This window comes from Panulirus ornatus, chromosome 20 (genome assembly GCF_036320965.1).
Source record: "Panulirus ornatus isolate Po-2019 chromosome 20, ASM3632096v1, whole genome shotgun sequence".
Classification (NCBI taxonomy): Eukaryota; Metazoa; Arthropoda; class Malacostraca; order Decapoda; family Palinuridae; genus Panulirus; species Panulirus ornatus.
In genome coordinates this window covers 68,725,561-68,745,009 of record NC_092243.1, presented here as the reverse complement: position 1 = coordinate 68,745,009, position 19,449 = coordinate 68,725,561, and the positions used below count along the sequence as shown (strand labels likewise).

General features: G+C 44.1%; 1 protein-coding gene across 1 annotated transcript in view; it reads right to left on the bottom strand.

Annotated features, from left to right (window-relative positions):
- Positions 1-453: 453 nt before the first annotated feature.
- LOC139756102 (uncharacterized) overlaps positions 454-19,449 on the bottom strand; it is a 39,576-nt gene continuing 20,580 nt past the window's right edge. The window contains exons 2-13 of the mRNA XM_071675173.1: positions 16,389-16,445; positions 15,262-15,472; positions 14,686-14,697; positions 13,494-13,592; positions 12,071-12,260; positions 11,297-11,496; positions 8,961-9,118; positions 7,500-7,692; positions 6,059-6,217; positions 5,467-5,584; positions 4,658-4,746; positions 454-3,566 (exon numbers count right to left, since the gene is read on the bottom strand). Of these exons, the coding sequence (XP_071531274.1) occupies positions 3,394-3,566; positions 4,658-4,746; positions 5,467-5,584; positions 6,059-6,217; positions 7,500-7,692; positions 8,961-9,118; positions 11,297-11,496; positions 12,071-12,260; positions 13,494-13,592; positions 14,686-14,697; positions 15,262-15,472; positions 16,389-16,445 (1,659 nt within the window). The 3' untranslated portion in view covers positions 454-3,393. The remainder of the gene's footprint in view (positions 3,567-4,657; positions 4,747-5,466; positions 5,585-6,058; positions 6,218-7,499; positions 7,693-8,960; positions 9,119-11,296; positions 11,497-12,070; positions 12,261-13,493; positions 13,593-14,685; positions 14,698-15,261; positions 15,473-16,388; positions 16,446-19,449) is intronic.

Here is a 19,449-nt window from a genome sequence, read left to right as displayed (position 1 = left end):
TTACCATGCACTAAAGTAATCAATTTTACAACTACATAAATGATTACAGACCGTATTTCACGTGTGATCAGCTCTTCTGTTAACAGTGGATTAATTTGATCAACAGTGGATTAATTTGATCAAGTTAACAGTGGATTAATTTGATCAAATTCTCAGTGGATGAATTTGATCAAATTCTCAGTGGATTAATTTGATCAAATTCTCAGTGGATTAATTTGATCAAATTCTCAGTAGATTAATTTGATCAAATTTCTCAGTGGATTGATTTGGAACTTTGCTGCTTTGTTAGTATATACTGAAGACCAGAAAGTGACATTTTAGCAGCTGGAAGTAAGACTTACAGAAAGGATCTTGTCTAAGAACTGAAAATACTTAGGAACATCTTCTTTTAGAAATTTATTTATCTAAAAACTTTATCTATCTAAATACATATAGACAATATACATAGACAAAGCATTTCTGTGTGTGTGTGAGAGTGTGTGTGTGTGTGTGTATATATATATGTAGGAGACAATATTTGGGAGGTAGGTGGGGAGAAACACAGAGCGAACAGCGGGTACTGTACATTGTCATAGGAGGGTGAAAGGTGGGTCTATATGGGCCCCAAAGGACCCTCTCTCTCCATCGTATAAGGAGACACAAGCGTTTACGACAAAGATAAGTCAACACACGAAGTATCAGGTAGACATTTTCTGTATAAGATCAATGATATACATACTGATCCTGACCTTAATGATAATCATACAACTAATACCATGGAGGGTCAACAATACATCATATATAAGGTATACACTGTGTATAAGATGTAGTTGTACTGGTAGTAATACAGGGGGAGGTTCAGGGTATATCAAATACTGACATATATTACACACTGACATCACTGCATTACACTGTAAGGTACAACTGTGTATCTATCAGGTACAAAGCCAGCACTTGGAATTCTCGGGGGTCATAGTTTCTTGTAACCTACATACCTTCTGTATCTGTAACCCCCATAGATGTATTCAGTACCACACTGTCTGGTACAGTTTCCAATGCTTTCGATACTGGTGTCTCCACAATATCAACAGACAGATTTAATAAGGCCTGTGAAGGGAGTGGTTGCTTTTACAGGTAAATAAATCATCTTTGTCTCGTACGTGTTAGTGAAGGTAGCGTATCTAACAACAGGTAACAGAGACGTCAATAGAGAATACCTCTTCGAAGCTTGGTAAATATAAATAACTATTTACCTATCAATCAGTAAATTATTACCTCACTGCGCCTTGATAGTTTCTGGTGACTGATATTCTTCCAAGTTTGATTAACGACTTTTATCTCTCTATTTTTCTTTTTTTTTCTTTCTTTTCTGTAGCGGAAGATCTTGTGCAAAAAGCCCCCATTTTTGAAGCGCCTTACAGATGCTCAGGGTTGATGTGATGTAAGGCATTCCGCTCTGGCTAGGCTTCTGTACACGAGGATTCTCATGATACTGAAGGCGGATATACATAATATGATAATATTCTTTATCAGTTTAACGTACTGTAGCTTAACATCAAGCACAATGGCATTATGTCTCCTGAAGTTTCCATATGAATGAGATGGTCTCTCACAGCTGATTCCTTCCATAGTAACAAATCGTATGAGGATAGATGATGAGATCGGTAGAAAACTTCTTTACGTTCGCACCATTGCTACTAAGGTAGAGACATGGGTAGAAAATCGGTCATGGGGGCATCACACTTAACCAGATTTCTCTACCTCACTGAGATATCTTGTCCAAGTCTGAGTTTATTGAGGAAGTTCTGTCGAGACAAGATGCAGATTGAGTGAGAGATTATTCGAAGGAGCAGAGCTGAAGGATGTGGAGTAATACAGTGATGAATCGTCAACGGATGAATGCTTTTGGTTATTTGTGTAAGACAGGTAATCGTTGATAAGATGAAAAGTGTAGGAGACAGGATAGAACCTTGAGGAACACCTCTAGTGATCAAGAAACAGGGAGAGGCTGATCCATCAAACAAACCACTGAGATAGATCGACCAGAGAGGAAGCTAGATATGAAGGAGCAGAGTGAAGGAGGGTTTTCAAAAGAAGAAAGCTTAGCGACGAGATCCCGATGCCACATCTTGTCCAAAGTTTAGGATATGTCAAAAGCAACCAACCACATAGGATTCTCCAAAATCTTTTTTGGGATGGCGACCAGAGATTAATGAAATGGGAAAGGATATCACCAGTGGGTCTCGCCTTACGGAAGGCGAGCAGGTGATCAGAGACAAGACTGCGACATTCAAGATGTCTAAGGACATAGGAGTTAGGAGAGATTCAAAGGCTTTGGAAATGGGAGATATCAAAGCAACAGCACAATAGTTAGAAGAGTAAGAACAGCCACCCTTTATAGAGATGGAATATACCAATCCACACTCTCAAGAAGAAGGAAAATATGTTTTTAAAACAGAATCGGAGTAGACGAGCAAGGACATGTGCAAGTGTCAGAGGCACACTCTTTCAGTACATGGGAATGGATGCCATGAGGACCATTATCCCTGCGTGTTTCCAGTGAGCGAAGCGCTTTTCTGACGAGAAAAGAGATTACGAGAAGAGGCATAAGGTTAGTAAAAGGAGCATATCAGGGGGGGGGGTGAAGAAATGTTAAGAGTCATCCAAGGTGAAATTAGAGGAGAAACGGGAACCAAAGAGAGTTGCTTTATCTACGGGAGACACAGCTACAGTACTGTGAGAATGGGAAAGTGAAAGTTAGGTATAGCGACCGAAGTTGCTGGCGATACCCTCATCTAAAGACCAGAAAGACTTATCAGTGGAGGACGAGGAGAGGAATATCGAACTCTCTTTCAATATAGGAACACTTTGCCTCACGGATAACGTGCGTGTGCAATGATTACGGGCAATGATAAATGCTGAATGGAAGTTGGAGGAAGGAAGAGTTTTACCAAGCGCGATATAACCGATCCCTTGCTTGAATGGCCTCAGAACAGGAACGGGTGAACCATGGATTGGATGAAGAGGTATGTCGTAGAGGAGGAGGAGGGGATAAATGCTTCCATTGCCGCGACACTAACTTCTCCTATGCATCTGACGTAGACAGAAGCACCATGAGACTGTTATTAGTAAGGAGCATTATGGAAGGTTTCCATTGAAGTCGTTCTTCTTTCACTCCTCCAGTGTGAAAAGCCCCCTTCAGGAAATAAGTCCCTAGCGAGTAGGTCTCATGCAAGAGGAGTGGATGCGAAAGTAGCAGGGTGGAGAACCGTGGCTGCTGGAGACCTCCTTCAGTCCGACGAAGGCCTTGTGTGTGGCTGGATACTGAAGAGTTGTGGTACGTTTATCGTAGGTGCGGCTGAGGGTTCATTTAGGATTCTGTAACGTCCTGTTTTCGCTGAGCTCCGTGAGGCATTAATTCAACTCGTGCACTGAAGACTTGGTCCTGTACGGTCGAACATTGCCGCATACCTTTTGCTTGATATCCCTCGCTAGAACAGCGAGGACGAGGGCCAGAAAGACGAAGATCTCAATGAAAGTGACGAAGGAACAGCCCAGGAAAACACCAGTGTAGCCACCAAGTGTACCTGTAAGGAAACACTCCATTTATCATAGTGTAAACACTACACGGCTTCCCTCTCCTCCATACACGGGGGGTAACTTAAGCAAACTGGTGGTGGTTAACTAACTAACCCTGGAAATGCGACGCGACTAAATGATTTTCATAAGTTAATAACAAATTATAAGTATGAATTCTAAGGGCATACAGATGTTGAGAATGGGTAAATATCATTAAGAGTTCTCTTTCACAGAAAGATATATTGGTAATTATCGTAACGTTTGATGGGTTATTGGAGAGATACAATGGAGTTATTTCTATCTTGGGGGGGATATAATGGATCGTGATATGGTGAGAGGACTGATGGTCTTTTATGATAAATGATAACAAATACTAGGTGGCTATAAAGGAAGGTTGAGAAAGATGTAAAAAAAAAAAAAAGAATGTACTGGACAAGTGTCGAGGGTACTGGAGCAATGTTGGAGACATAGTGTTGGAGATGTGTTGCAGAACGATTGTGCAGTATTGGTGAGTGTGAAATGCTGAATGTTCTCCCCTCCCCCACCCAAAAGAAATGCTTAAGTATTGTGAAGATGTGAAGGGGTAATGATAGGATGTTTTGAACATATGGTGTAATGTTTGAACGCGAAACGAATATAATTGGAGAGAGAAAAAAAAATAGATGTGTCTGAGAACTGATGATGTTTTGAACTCACAAAGTCTCAGCTAGAAATATGTGTGATACACTCACACTTACCTATCCCTGATACTGATACACTCACACTTACCTATCCCTGATGTTGATACACTCACACTTACTATGCCTTGATAGTGATAAACTCACACTTACGTATCCCTGATACTGATACACTCACATTTACGTATCCCTGATACTGATACACTCACACTTACGTATCCCTGATACTGATACACTCACACTTACGTATCCCTGATACTGATACACTCACACTTACGTATCCCTAATACTGATACACTCACACTTACATATCCCTAATACTGATATACTCACACTTACGTATCCCTGATACTGATACACTCACACACGTATTCTTGATACTGATACACTCACACTTACGTATCCCTAATACTGATACTTACTCATAAATTCCTGTAAGCCCTTACGCCTCAGCTGGGTCTCAGTGTAGCGAAGGTTGGGAAAGAAGGCCATCACTACCGCCACGTCGCTCCTACGGGTCGAGACAGAGGGTTAGTAAAGGTCTATACAGGAAGGTTAGGGTCAGAGGACTGGAAGGCTATGCATCTTCCTAACCATTCTAACTTTGGTAAACATGTTTACCGAATGGCGTCCTAGCTTCGTCTCTTCGATGTATATCAACTGACTTATATTTCTCTCTTGTGTCTCCCCTGATGATGTGATTGTTACACGAAAGTGCACTTGGGAACTTATCGTGTTTCATTTTCCCCGTGGACTCATGGGAATATACTTGATCACGCGCAAAACTGTGATCCTTTCCAATATATATATATATATATATATATATATATATATATATATATATATATATATATATATATATATTTCCCTGGTAGAAAGAATAACAGGAAATCCCGAAACTATTCAAATCAGTATAAAAAAGATTGAACAAATTCTTTTTCTTAACATAAAATTTTTCAAATATCATAAATTCATCTTTGATACAAGAGGTTCTTATTATTATGATCAAGAGACAGCTCACACAGTCGTTTGTTACTGAAATGCAGCTATTGTTTTGGGGGGAAATAGAAAAGAGAAAAAAAGCGAGACAAGCCACAGGTGTTTTAATATATTCTTCAGGTCTGTTACGCTTGAGTTTGGCAAGAAATCTTACACTGGACACCCACTAGACAGACAGACATACAGGCAGATAGAAAGACGTTAAACACCTCACCAGCAGTACAAGCCTCACCCATTTGGAAGGGAGAACTGACGTCGTAGCTCCTGGTACAGACGGCCGTGGATGGGGAGGTGAGTGCTCGTGTAGGTGTAGTCATTCCACGTACATGTGTGGCGACACCTGCTGTTGGCTGTACGGTAGAAACGTCTGGGTGTCATAACTCAGTACTTTAGTGACATCCATAATGACAGATAATTACGTTGCCATGCCTAGATGTAATATTGCAGTACTGAGGCGACAGATACTTATGTTATCATGTCTTGATCTTATCACTCAGTACTGTAGCGTGATCCCTAAAGACAGATAATTATATTGCGTATTTTATGACTTGGGATAAAGAATGTTTATGGAAGAATGTGAATATACACAAATTTTTCGTAGAATCGTAATTGGTGTGTGTGTGTGTGTGTGTGTGTGTGTGTGTGTGTGTACCAATATCGTACCAATTCTATATAATCATTCTAGACACAAAATGCATCGTATTATTACTCCAATAACAAGTGATATCGTGCCAAGAACATTACTTCCTTCAGAATAAAATAGAAAATAAATCAATAAACGAAACAGGAGTTCGTGAAAAGAGTTCAATCCCAATATGCCTTGCCTTCTCTCCAGCACTGGTCGGCTAGGGACCCGTTGGTCTCGCGATGTTTCCTGGAGAGGATAGCATCGTAGACACTACTGATGGAGGAGACGTTCACGGCCCCGAAGGTGAGGCCGTAGCAGCGGATGCTCTCCTGCACCGAGCACGGGGACCAGCTGTCTGCAACGATCATCCACCACAGATTGGACACATCAGTGTGAGATACGACACCGTTTTCTATTATGGATATCTTTCTATTATGGATATCTCACATGCGTTTCTATAGTATGGCTACATACGAGTGTGACTTTCTTATGTCTTTCAAGAGTAAACTCCACTGTCTACATATAATTATAACTCTCTCATCGTCTGGTGAAGTTATCGAACATCCACACCAACGGAACATAAACAAAGAGACACTAACTTTAAGCTTGACACTTTTAAAGCAAATTTTCCGGACGGTATAAATGTCTTTGAATGCCCCTCTCACGACGCTTCTGAATCTAACATCATAAAACACACACATACACACACACACCTGGGGTAAGCTTGGGTGTGTGTGTGTGTGCATACATACATAGGAGTAAAAGACATGCTATACTTATACAATGTTAAGAGACAGGGGGGGCAACACGAGTGTACAACTCTCTTTCCGTAACACACACACACACACACACACACACTACAAATATAATCATGTAATTCGCACATCTAAATAACTGGTCTGCATTCATGGTCCCAAAATTCATCACGCTCTACACATTCCCTCTTTCCTTGGAATCATCTGGCTTATCATCCATACGTGACATCATTCCTCTAAGACTCAACAGACATAGTTGTGAATTTCATATCTTACTGTATCGTTTCGTATCTCTGGCCGGACGCCAGGAGTCACGCTTATCTGTTTATAACTGTGAAAATCCTCTCCCTCACTCACTTACCACTTGATAAAGAATCATACAAATCATTTAATATAAATAAGTCTGATCTTCCTCCCAAGTTACATGTAAAGAGAAGAGGTGTAAACACATTCAGCAAAGACAACAAACACAAACTTTCTTGTAAATAAATGGAAAAGCCCGTATAGAATCCATGTATTTTCTTAACAAGAAAAGTCTTTAAACTTATTACTGACCAAAATAAACGTCATCATTGTACCTCGTTGTACTGGACATGGGATGACTGTCAGACTCTTCAATGGCAACAAATAAGACTTAACGTTTTCACTGACCATCATCTCTCAGGGGGCGTTCTCAGCTCTCGAGATCAACAGATCAACAAACGAGAGAGAGAGAGAGAGAGAGAGAGAGAGAGAGAGAGAGAGAGAGAGACTTTTATCTCTCTTTTCACCCAGTGCGTTACCTAATTGCAACACTAGGCTGAGGTTAATTCAAGCGACGGTCAACAAGCTGAGTGATTATTTTGTTTTGAAAAGACGGTCTGCGATCTCACCGGAACCCACCGTTTCGCGCGTAGTCTAGACTGTAGTTGGAACAGTTGCAGAAGTGCCTGAAGCAGGCCCGAGTAGCCCCAAGTACACAGTTCTCCTGAATGTTGAAGAAGCCCTCCTTATCTCGCTGGTAATTCACCTTCTCTGGCGAGATGCATCTGTCTTCTGACCAGTCATAAAACGTCTTCATGCCTACATCTTTCACCTGCAATCGAATTATCCAATATATATATATATATATATATATATATATATATATATATATATATATATATATATATATGTATGTATATATATATTATTTATTTATTTATTATTTATTTTGCTGTCGCTGTCTTCCCGCGTTAGCGAGATAGCGCAAGGAAACAGACGAAAGAATGGCCCAGCCCACCCACATACACATGTATATACACACACGTCCACACACGCAAATATACATACCTATACATCTCAACGTATACATATATATACACACAGACATATACATATATACACATGTACATAATTCATACTGTCTGCCTTTATTCATTCCCATCGCCACCCCGCCACACATGAAATAACAACCCCCTCCCCCCTCATATGCGCGAGGTAGCGCTAGGAAAAGACAACAAAGGCCACATTTGTTCACACTCAGTCTCTATCTGTCATGTAATAATGCACCGAAACCACAGCTCCCTTTCCACATTCAGGCCCTACAGAACTTTCCATGGTTTACCCCAGACGGTGGAGGCTCCAGTCATGGACAAAAGTCCATATCAAAGCCGATCCTTAATCGAAATACAGAGAGGATTACGAAAGGGAAAAAGAAGAGACGAGGGAAAGTATTTACGAAGTTTGGAGGAAGTGAAAAACCTGTCTTTTGAAATGTGTCAGTTCATACCTACTGGGAAAAACTTTGAGAAGGTAGAGAGTTCCAAAGCTTCGACGTGTAGGGAAAGAAACAGTTATCAAAACGGCCCACCCTTGAGCTGCCAAGGGTCATTATCCACCGTCAGGGGTTAATTCATTAAGACCGCTTACATCAAGTTCTAACCACCAATCGCATCATCTTCCACACCTACAGGTGTTCCAGATAATTCTAAGGCCCTGAAAACCATTCAGCCCTTCTCAGACTATTGCGCCATTCCAATTTGGTACCAGAGAATAGCAAGTCAAATGTTTGGCAGTGATGATAATGTATTGAAACTGATACTCACTTGTTTTTTTTTTCATCATATGAAAACTGGCACATTGCGAAATGAGCTTCAAATTTAATAAGCTCCTATCACTTCCAATATCATCACTTCAGATTGCACTAAATAATTTATCATAGTTTTCCCCCCAAAATAAACATGAATGACGCTGATCCATTCGTCAGTGTATCGTCACATAATGCGGATGATCCATTCGTCAGTGTAGCGTCACATAATGCGGATGATCCATTCGTCACTGTAGCGTCACATAATGCGGAAGAGCTGTTCAATAGAGGCTCACCACAGCGAGGGAGATGCTGACGGCTGTGTACACCTTCGGCACTAGCGTCACGCCCTGGCCCACCACTGCGAAGGCCGGGTGTGTTTGGCGGTCCAGGAACGACACCTGTAACCCAGTCTTCACAAATGTGGTTACGTCCACGAACCTGTTATCAAGTTCTATAAGATAAAAAAGCAAAAATAAATATCATTTATATATATACGAACAAAGTGCATAGGAACGAGCACCTTCATAGAACATACAAACCTCCAACAGCCAGGATCGAACCCAAGACCCCTGTGTAAGAGGCGGGAATGCTAAGCAGAAGGGTAGGTATGGGCCGTAGCCTAGCGGTAGCATTCCCGCCTGTTACATAGGTGTCCCGGGTTCGATCCTGACTGTAGGAGGTTTGTATGATATATATATATGCAGAATTACCCTTGAATATTAATTATCTTTCTACATATACACATTCAGAAAGTATAAAAAAGATATTGAAATTATCTTAATTTTTTGAATAATTTCAACATATACGAACTTGGGATCAAGTTCTATAATTCAAGATAAGAAGAATGAATATCATATATATGCAAAATTATACTTCATAACGATTATCTTTGAATATATACACATTCACAAAAATTATTCTAGTTTTTAAAGTATAAGAAAGATATAAATATTCAAATTACCTTAATTCTAGGGTAATTTTAACCCGATTTAAAATACATGCATACACATTATTCTTATAAATTTTAATGAACACACACGTTCCTCTTAATGGTACACACATGTGCTGTTACTGACAACAGCTCTTACGTAGCATACAGTAATCTGAGGGTATCTTTACACACACACACACAGACACACACACACACACACTTTCTCACACACACACAGACACAGACACACACAGACACAGACACACACACACACACACTTTCCCACACACACACAGACAGTGACACACACACACACACACACACACACACACACACTTTCTCTCACACACACACAGACACACACACACACACACAGACAGTGACACACACACACACACACACACACACACACACACACACACACACACACAGTGACACACACACACACACACAGTGACACACACACACACACACACACACACAGACAGTGACACACACACACACAGACAGTGACACACACACACACACACACACACACACACACACACAGACACACTTTCTCACACACACACACACACACACAGACACACTTTCACACACACACACACACACACACACAGACACACTTTCACACACACACACACACACACACACTTTCTCACATACATTTTTCTCCAACAATAATTTCCATAAAACATCGACTAATGTCACCTGTCATCAGCCTAACAACTTTGCTGTGATAAAAAAAAACAAAAAAACAACGATTGTCATTCAAACTCCCCTATAGGATCGCTCATGTCCTTAGATTATTTCAGACAATATTTTGATCACGACGGTACGTACGACCATTGAGCACGCCGGTACGACCATTAAGCACGGCAGTACGGTTATTGAGCATGACGGCTTGACCTTTGACCCGTTCCTAAAGAGTTAGGTCACAGGCCACGTATATCATGCCTAATCATGCTGTCGTGCTCAAAGGGCCGTGCTGTCTTCCTCAAAGGGCCGTGCTGTCTTCCTCAAAGGGCCGTGCTGTCTTCCTCAAAGGGCCGTGCTGTCTTACTCAAAGGATCGTGCTTGCCGAGCTCAAAGGGCCGTGTTTTCGTGCTCAAAGGGCCGTGTTGTCGTGCTCAAAGGGCCGTGCTGTCTTCCTCAAAGGGCCGTGCTGTCTTACTCAAAAGATCGTGCTTGCCGAGCTCAAAGGGCCGTGTTTTCGTGCTCAAAGGGCCGTGTTGTCGTGCTCAAAGGGCCGTGCTGTCTTACTCAAAGGGCCGTGCTGTCTTACTCAAAGGGCCGTGCTGTCTTACTCAAAGGATCGTGCTTGCCGAGCTCAAAGGGCCGTGTTTTCGTGCTCAAAGGGCCGTGCTGTCTTCCTCAAAGGGCCGTGCTGTCGTGCTCAAAGGGCTGTGCTGTCGTGTTCAAAGGGCCGTCCTGTCTTCCTTAAAGGGCCGTGCTGTCGTGCTCGAAGGGCCGTGTTGTCTTACTCAAAGGGCCGTGCTGTCTTACTCAAAGGGCCGTGCTGTTTTACTCAAAGGGCCGTGGCGTCTTCCTCAAAGGCCCGTACTGTCGTGCTCAAAGGCCCGTGCTGTCGTGTTCAAAGGGTCGTGACCCTGTGTTCAAAAGGTTGATGACAAAATGTCTGAACATTGCACAACTTATCATCTCGCCTTTATCGAGTTCTCCGACCGTGTGACTCACCAGGGTAGTCCTCCTCGGTGACGTTGGCCAGGAGAGAGATGCCCATATACTCGCCCTCCGTGGTCTGGGTGTTATCGTCCGTGCTTAAATGCGTATAACATTTTCCCGTCAAGCTGGGCATGGGCGTAAATTTGCGACAACACTCCGTCTTGTTCATCCTATGATGCCCCACCGAACACTGCAGGATCAGATCCTCGCACCTACGGCAGGAGAGACACAGAGAGTCTAGATTATCCACTGTCAGAGTTGAGAGGTGTGTGGGTGTGATGTTACACTTGTGGTGTTGAAGGTCAGGGACAGATTAGGTAAGTATGGCCTGAAGATGAACTTCCCACTTTGGGGACAGAAAACGGAACTCAACAGCCAGCCGATACCTACGTTAAACAGACTATATAGAGATGCGTTTCATATCACACAACGTCAAGTATTCATTTATCGACCAACGCCCAGGGGAGGATGAACAGCTAGGTTGCCTGTGGGCCAATAGCTGCAACCAGGTTTCGAAACGACAAAAATCACTACACCACAGAAGCCAGTAGGTCATTGGAGGAGTAAAAGGGGGAGGCATAGGAAAGGATTTCTTCCTGTAGTTACCTGTAGGAGAGGGTTTCCTCCTGCACGTACCTGTAGGAGAGGGTTTCCTCCTGCACGTACCTGTAGGAGAGGGTTTCCTCCTGCACGTACCTGTAGGAGAGGGTTTCCTCCTGCACGTACCTGTAGGAGAGGGTTTCCTCCTGCACGTACCTGTAGGAGAGGGTTTCCTCCTGCACGTACCTGTAGGAGATGGCGTCAATAAGCTGGTGGTGGGAGAGGTTGGCGGTGTGCATGAGGTGGAGGAGCTGGTCCTGGGCCTCCTTCAGGAAGTCCTGGCCCTCGGGCGTGGAGGGCAGGTCCTCGCCCAACACCAGGGCCGACCCCGTAATGGCCATCAGGTACGTGGTCAGGGACCTGCTCACGTTCAGGGCTGTCCCACAGGGAGTAGCAGGAAAAAAAAAAAAAACAGGATCTCATCAATGAAACAGGGAGTGGGGGGGGCGAAAATCCTGGGAGCCTTGAAGAATGTGTGGAAGTCGAGAACATTATCTCCGAAAGCAATAGGAATAGTGGTTCCAACAATGTTGTATGGTTGCGAGGCGTGGGCTATGGATAGAGTTGTGCGCAGGAGGATGGATGTGCTGGAAATGAGATGTTTGAGGACAATGTGTGGTGTGAGGTGGTTTGATCGAGTAAGTAATGTAAGGGTAAGAGAGATGTGTGGAAATAAAAAGAGCGTGGTTGAGAGAGCAGAAGAGGGTGTTTTGAAATGGTTTGGGCACATGGAGAGAATGAGTGAGGAAAGATTGACCAAGAGGATATATGTGTCGGAGGTGGAGGGAACGAGAAGTGGGAGACCAAATTGGAGGTGGAAAGATTGAGTGAAAAAGATTTTGTGTGATCGGGGCCTGAACATGCAGGAGGGTGAAAGGAGGGCAAGGAATAGAGTGAATTGGATCGATGTGGTATACCGGGGTTGACGTGCTGTCAGTGGATTGAATCAGGACATGTGAAGCGTCTGGGGTAAACCATGGAAAGCTGTGTAGGTATGTATATTTGCGTGTGTGGACGTATGTATACACATGTGTATGGGGGTGGGTTGGGCCATTTCTTTCGTCTGTTTCCTTGCGCTACCTCGCAAACGCGGGAGACAGCGACAAAGCAAAAAAAAAAAAAAAAAAAGATATATATATATATATATATATATATATATATATATATATATATATATATATATATATATATATATATATGGTGACTGCTATACTATCCCTTCACCATCTATAGTGGTGGATGAGGACAGTGAGTGAGGTGCCCTCTGCTCTATCATCCTGTATCTATGCCTAAGAATTAGCAACTTAGGATCCTGTTACTCGCACTCTCCTCCACCATATCACTTCATCATGGATCAGCAAGTCTTCTTTTATCCCTCCTCACCACGTACTTCCCCCATGCTTCTTCAGTGCTTATTCACTCAATTACCAATCTTGTTTTCCTCCTCTCTCAACTTACTCATCTCCTCTGTTGTTTTCCGTCCTTTCCCTACCCTTTCTTTCCCATCTGTCGTTCCATTGACCTACTTACCAAGTTCTCTTCTTCCCTCATCTGGTCTAGAGTACCTGGGTACCTGCGCCACACGAAGAGGCTGGGACCAGGGGCTCACCTTTCAGCTTGCGACGGGAGAAAAAGTCGCGGTTGCAGATGGTGACGGAGGGAAGACGGAGTCCCTCTGCGTCAGCCACCTTCCGGGTCGTCTGTAGCGGAGGGGAGAAATTAGTGATCAATAAGGGAATAGATCTTTGGATTCTCTCAAAGAATCGGGTGCGGGAGGGTCACCTGCTGGCTTCGAAGGGTCTCCATTTGAGGGTCGACTGCTGGCTTCGTCAGGTCTCCGTCTGAGGATCGACTGCTGGCGTCGTCAGGTCCCCGTCTGAGGGTCGACTGCTGGCTTCGTAGGGTCTCCGTCTGAGGGTCGACTGCTGGCTTCGACAGGTCTAAGTCTGAGGGTCGACTGCTGGCTTCGTCAGGTCTCCGTCTGAGGGTCGACTGCTGGCTTCGTCAGGTCTCCGTCTGAGGGTCGACTGCTGGCTTCGTCAGGTCTCCCTCTGAGGGTCGACTGCTGGCTTCGTCAGGTCTCTGTCTGGGGGTCGACTGCTGGCTTCGTCAGGTCTCCGTCTGAGGGTCGACTGCTGGCTTCGTCAGGTCTCCGTCAGAGGGTCGACTGCTGGCTTCGTCAGGTCTCCGTCAGAGGGTCGACTGCTGGCTTCATCCGTCAGGTCCCCGTCTGGCAAAGAGCCACTGTCTCCCCACCCCTGACCGTCCACTCTCCGTCTCCCAGGGAGATAATCATGAAGGTAAGACCGAAGAAGGAGATGAGGAAGGAGTTGAATCCTAAACAATCCTGACGCACGAGACGGGAGGGAGTGTCCAGAGGAGGGAGGTTGAGGGACAAGTCTATTTGTGTACGTGGAGGAGGAAAGGGAGGAATACTTGGTAATAATAGTAAATGCACTTCGAGGGAAAAGCGAAAGACTATAAAGGGGAAAAAGATATACTAGAACGAGGAAAGAGAATCTTCGTATATCTAGAAACTGGTGAGCGAGCATGGGCCATCTTGATGGGTTCCTATGGAAAAATGGGGAAAAAAAAAAAAGAAGATTGACAAAGAAAGGAAAACCAGGAGGTACAAGTTAGTGAGGCGCCAAATGAATGTAAAAACACAACTGACAGTGAAGGGCTTGGGCCTCTCTCTGGTGGATGAGACGATCATTGTACAGCCTCTCGTACAAAAATGTAATCTCTACGTCTTTACGCATTTTCTGTCGAAAAGGAAGAACGTAAGGGAAGTGGAGATAAAACATACATTTCTTGAGCTCCATTTTGGCCACAGTTGGTCTCTGCACATAACGAACACAGCCGTGTGACTGAGCCTGAGACGTGTGACTGAACCTCAACCGCATGACTGAACCTGAGCCGAGACGTGTGACTGAACCACAGCCGTGTGACTGAACCTGAGACGTGTGACTGAACTTAAGCCGTGTGACTGAACCTCAGGCGGGACGTGTGACTGAACCTCAGCCGTGTGACTGAACCTGAGACGTGTGACTGAACCTCAACCGCGTGACTGAACCTCAACCGTGTGACTGAACCTGAGACGTGTGACTGAACCACAACCGCGTGACTGAACCACAGCCGTGTGGCTGAACCTCAACCACGTGACTGAACCTCAACCGCGTGACAACCTCAGCCGTGTGACTGAACCTGAGACGTGTGACCTGAACCACAACCGCGTGACAACCTCAGCCGTGTGACATAACCTGAGACGTGTGACTGAACCACAACCGCGTGACTGAACCTGAGACGTGTGACTGAACCACAACCGCGTGACTGAACCTCAGCCCATCCCGACAACACCGGGGGCGACACGCCACTTGCCTGCGACTGGATGTCCCTGTGGTTGAAGTCCTCCACGTGGGACTTGGTGACGAAGGCGAGGAAGACGAGGAAGGTGGCGGTGATGAGGAGCCAGACGATGCCCAGCACGTTCCTCCTGTTGTTCCAGGCGTGACCCACGCCGTGGGCCGTCGACTCCTGGCAGATGAGCTCGCCCACCTCCGCCAGCGAACGCCTCTTGATGAAGTCCTGCGGCAGGAGAGAAGAGCAGAGAGAGAGGGAGGGAGAGGGAGAGAGAGAGAGAGAGAGAGAGAGAGAGAGAGAGAGAGAGAGAGAGAGAGAGAGAGAGGGGGGGGATAGAGAGAGAGAGAGAGAGAGAGAGAGAGAGAGAGAGAGAGAGAGAGAGAGAGAGAGAGAGAGAGAGAGAGAGAGAAGAGACAGACAGACAGACAGACAGACAGAGAGAGAGGGGGGGATAGCGTATCCAAGGACGTTAGGAAGGGAAAGGGAGAGAGATCTCCCTCAAGCTTGAGGAGATCCTTCAAGCTGTAGGGTTCCTTCAAGCTTAGGGAGATTCTTTAAGCCTGGGGACACCCTCCAAGCATCGGCAGATCCTTCAAGCTTGAGGGAATCCTTCAAGCTTAGGAAGATTCTTTAAGCCTGGGGACACCCTCTAAGCATCGGCAGATCCTTCAAGCTTGAGGAGATCCTTCAAGCTTGAGGAGATCCTTCAAGCTTAGGGAGATTCTTTAAGCCTGGGGACACCCTCCAAACATCGGCAGATCCTTTAAGCTTGAGGAGATCCTTCAAGCTTGAGGAGATCCTTCAAGCTTGAGGAGATCCTTCAAGCTTGAGGAGATTCTTCAAGCTTAGGGAGATTCTTTAAGCCTGGGGACACCCTCCAAACATCGGCAGATCCTTTAAGCTTGAGGAGATCCTTCAAGCTTGAGGAGATCCTTCAAGCTTAGGGAGATTCTCTAAGCCTGGGGACACACTCCAAGCATCGGCAGATCCTTCAAGCTTGAGGAGATCCTCCAAGCTTGGACATGGAGTGTCACACTGAACGTGAGACAGACCACTTCCTATGCAAAGGACAGGTAGGAACGTACCTCACCCTCGACCCTGGCCACTGGAGCACCATCCTCACCACCAGACTCAGACTCACCTTGTCGTACTTGATGTGCCACGGTCGACCGACCTTCTCCATGGACGTCATGTTGGTCTGCAGAGCGTCCAGGGGCGGGGCGTGAGGTGGGGTCGGGCGTGGACGTGGAAGCAGGTCGGGCGTGGACGTGGAAGCAGGTCGGGCGTGGACGTGGAAGCAGCTCGGGCGTGGACGTAGAAGCAGGTCGGGCGTGGACGTGGAAGCAGGTCGGGCGTGGACGTGGAAGCAGCTCGGGCGTGGACGTAGAAGCAGGTCGGGCGTGGACGTGGAAGCGTGTCGAGCGTGGACGTGGAAGCGGGTCGGGCGTGGACGAGGAAGCGGGTCGATCGTGGACGTCGGGGTGGACATGGAAAAAAAAAACAAGAAGAAAACAGAGGCGAAGTTGAGAAACTTTCGTAAATGGACAAGACAAACGGGTCGATCTGCTAAGAGAGAGAGAGAGAGAGAGAGAGAGAGAGAGAGAGAGAGAGAGAGAGAGAGAGAGAGAGAGAGAGAGAGAGAGAGAGAGAGAGAGAGAAATTAGATATTCTTCGGGGCATCTCAAAAGTACATTACATCAGATTAACTGATCAATGTTTTCCTCTTCTGTGGCAAAAGTTACTTACCCATTCCCAGATCTATTTGTTTTCAGAGTGTGTGGCAAACCTCCACCACCACCTGTGTTAGGGAAGCGAACCTGTGGTGTCCATTGTGATATAAGCATCCCCATTACCTGTGTTACAGAGGGGAGGAGGAATGAGGTATATGCTGAGGAAGAACCATCATACTTCAACAGACGTCTAAGATTCAATTGTCATTTGTAATGCACCGAAATCACAGTCCCATATCCACATCCAGGCTCCACAGGCCTTTCCATGGTTTTCCAAGGCTGCTTCATATGCCCTTGTTCATTAATAGCATGTCGTCCCCTGTATACCACACCGCTAAAATCTACTCTATCCCGTGCATGCCTTTCACCCTCCTGCATTTTCAGGCCTAGACCACCCAAAATCTTTTTCACTCCATCCTTCCATCTCTGATTTGGTCTCCCCACTTCTTGTCTCCTCCACCTCTGACACGTATACCCTCTTTGTCAACACCTCCTCACTCATTCTGTCCATATGTCCAAACCCATTTCAGCACACCCTTTCTAACTCTGTCAACCACACTCTTCTTATTACGACACTTCTCTCTTACCTTTCTATGACTTACTCGATCAAACCACCTCACACCACATCTTGTCCTCAAAAATTTCTTTGACAACACATCCATCCTCATTAACACATTCTCATCCATAGCCCATGCCTTGCAGCCTTACAACATCATTGGGACTCTTTAAATACACATGTCTACCCTCCCGGATAACGACCCTCTTTTCAAACTTTCCTCAGTGCTTCCAGATCCTTCGTCCCCTCACCCACCCTATGACTTACTTCCTATTCTTTGTTCCATTTTTACCTTTCAATACACATTTATACCCTCCCAGATAACGACCTTCTTTTCAAACTTTCCTCAGTGCTCCCAGAGCCTTCGTCCCCTCACCCACCCTATGACTCACTTCCTATTCTTTGGTTCCATTCGCTGCCATGTATACTCAACAATCCACACCCTCCAAGCTTTCTCCATTCACACACACACACACACACCCTAGCTAACTTGTCCTTCTGCACTGCCAGACCTAATACCTCTTCGATGAATCTCACCGTACGGTAAACGATGTATCATACATCAATATTTTCCCCCAGTTAGGTATATAATACGTGGGTCAGTAACTTTGTGGCTTATGTATTATTCAAGGGTCGCGGGCGTGGTTGTGGTAGTGGTCGCCTCAACTGCTTCTTTTGTTGTTCCTCGTCACAGATGTTTCTATTTGTTGTTGTTGTTGTTGTTGGTAGCTCTTCCTCCTTCCCGTATTTTCTACTTCCACCGCTACTACTACTATACACCCCACTACTGCTACTACTATCACTACTACTGGTTTGTTGTGGGTCATAAGTTAATAGGTAATAGTGGTATTATTATTATTATTATTATTATTATTATTATTATTATTATTATTATTATTATCATTATTATTATTATTATTATTGTTATTATTATTGTTATCATAATTATTATTATCATTATTATTATTATTATCATTAATAGTAGTATGTAATATCAATAACATTATAACTTCTGTATGATCATTTTGACGCGGAATGTCACTTAGACTTGACTTATAGATTCTGGCCCTTTCGTGACCTTTCATCGGTTGAAAGCCAATAAATCCAACATGTATATATATATATATATATATATATATATATATATATATATATATATATATATATATATATATATATATATATATGGGTATCCCAACCTTGCGCCCGCCACCGCTGTGCCCCATACCAAAAAATACAACAGAAAACGGTATTGTTATGAGACTGAAAATTGAGCGTCTTGTTAGTCTTTATTGAAATGACATTAAGTTTCTTCGAATTAATGCCATGTCTGAATTCCTTCCGTTGCTGCTGCTAAATACTTTGGCCAGCCTTTGATTGAAATATCTAAGACAGGGAGGAAACCTAAATTATTCTGCTAGCCTTCAAATTAGATGTATAGGAAAGGGATCCCTAATTTTTTTTTTTCAAACCGAAGGGTAACTGAAATATACAAGGAAAAAAAAAAGGCAGTGAGCAAAGTAGCAAATTAGTTCTGTGGTCAACTCAGAATGATTGAGATAAAAAACTGTACAAGTGGATGAAATTAGAATTATTGAGTACATTAATGTGTGTACAGGGGCGCATCTAGGGGATATAGAAATGTTTAAACATCCTATCTTTCAGTTTTGACACAAAAAGTTTTTTGAGCTAAAAATTACCCTGAACTATTATCTTCAATTTTTGTAATTTTTCTCAGAAAAATAGATTTCCTTCAAAGACTCAATACAAGAAGTATTTTTAATGCTGAATACAAATCTGGTGTTGAAATAGCGTTTAGTCGTCTTTATGAAATACATTTTAGCTGTTAGATGAAGTCAATTTTGAAATATTTTCTGCTCCTTTGCATCGCATTTACTGGGTATATATTTGTAACT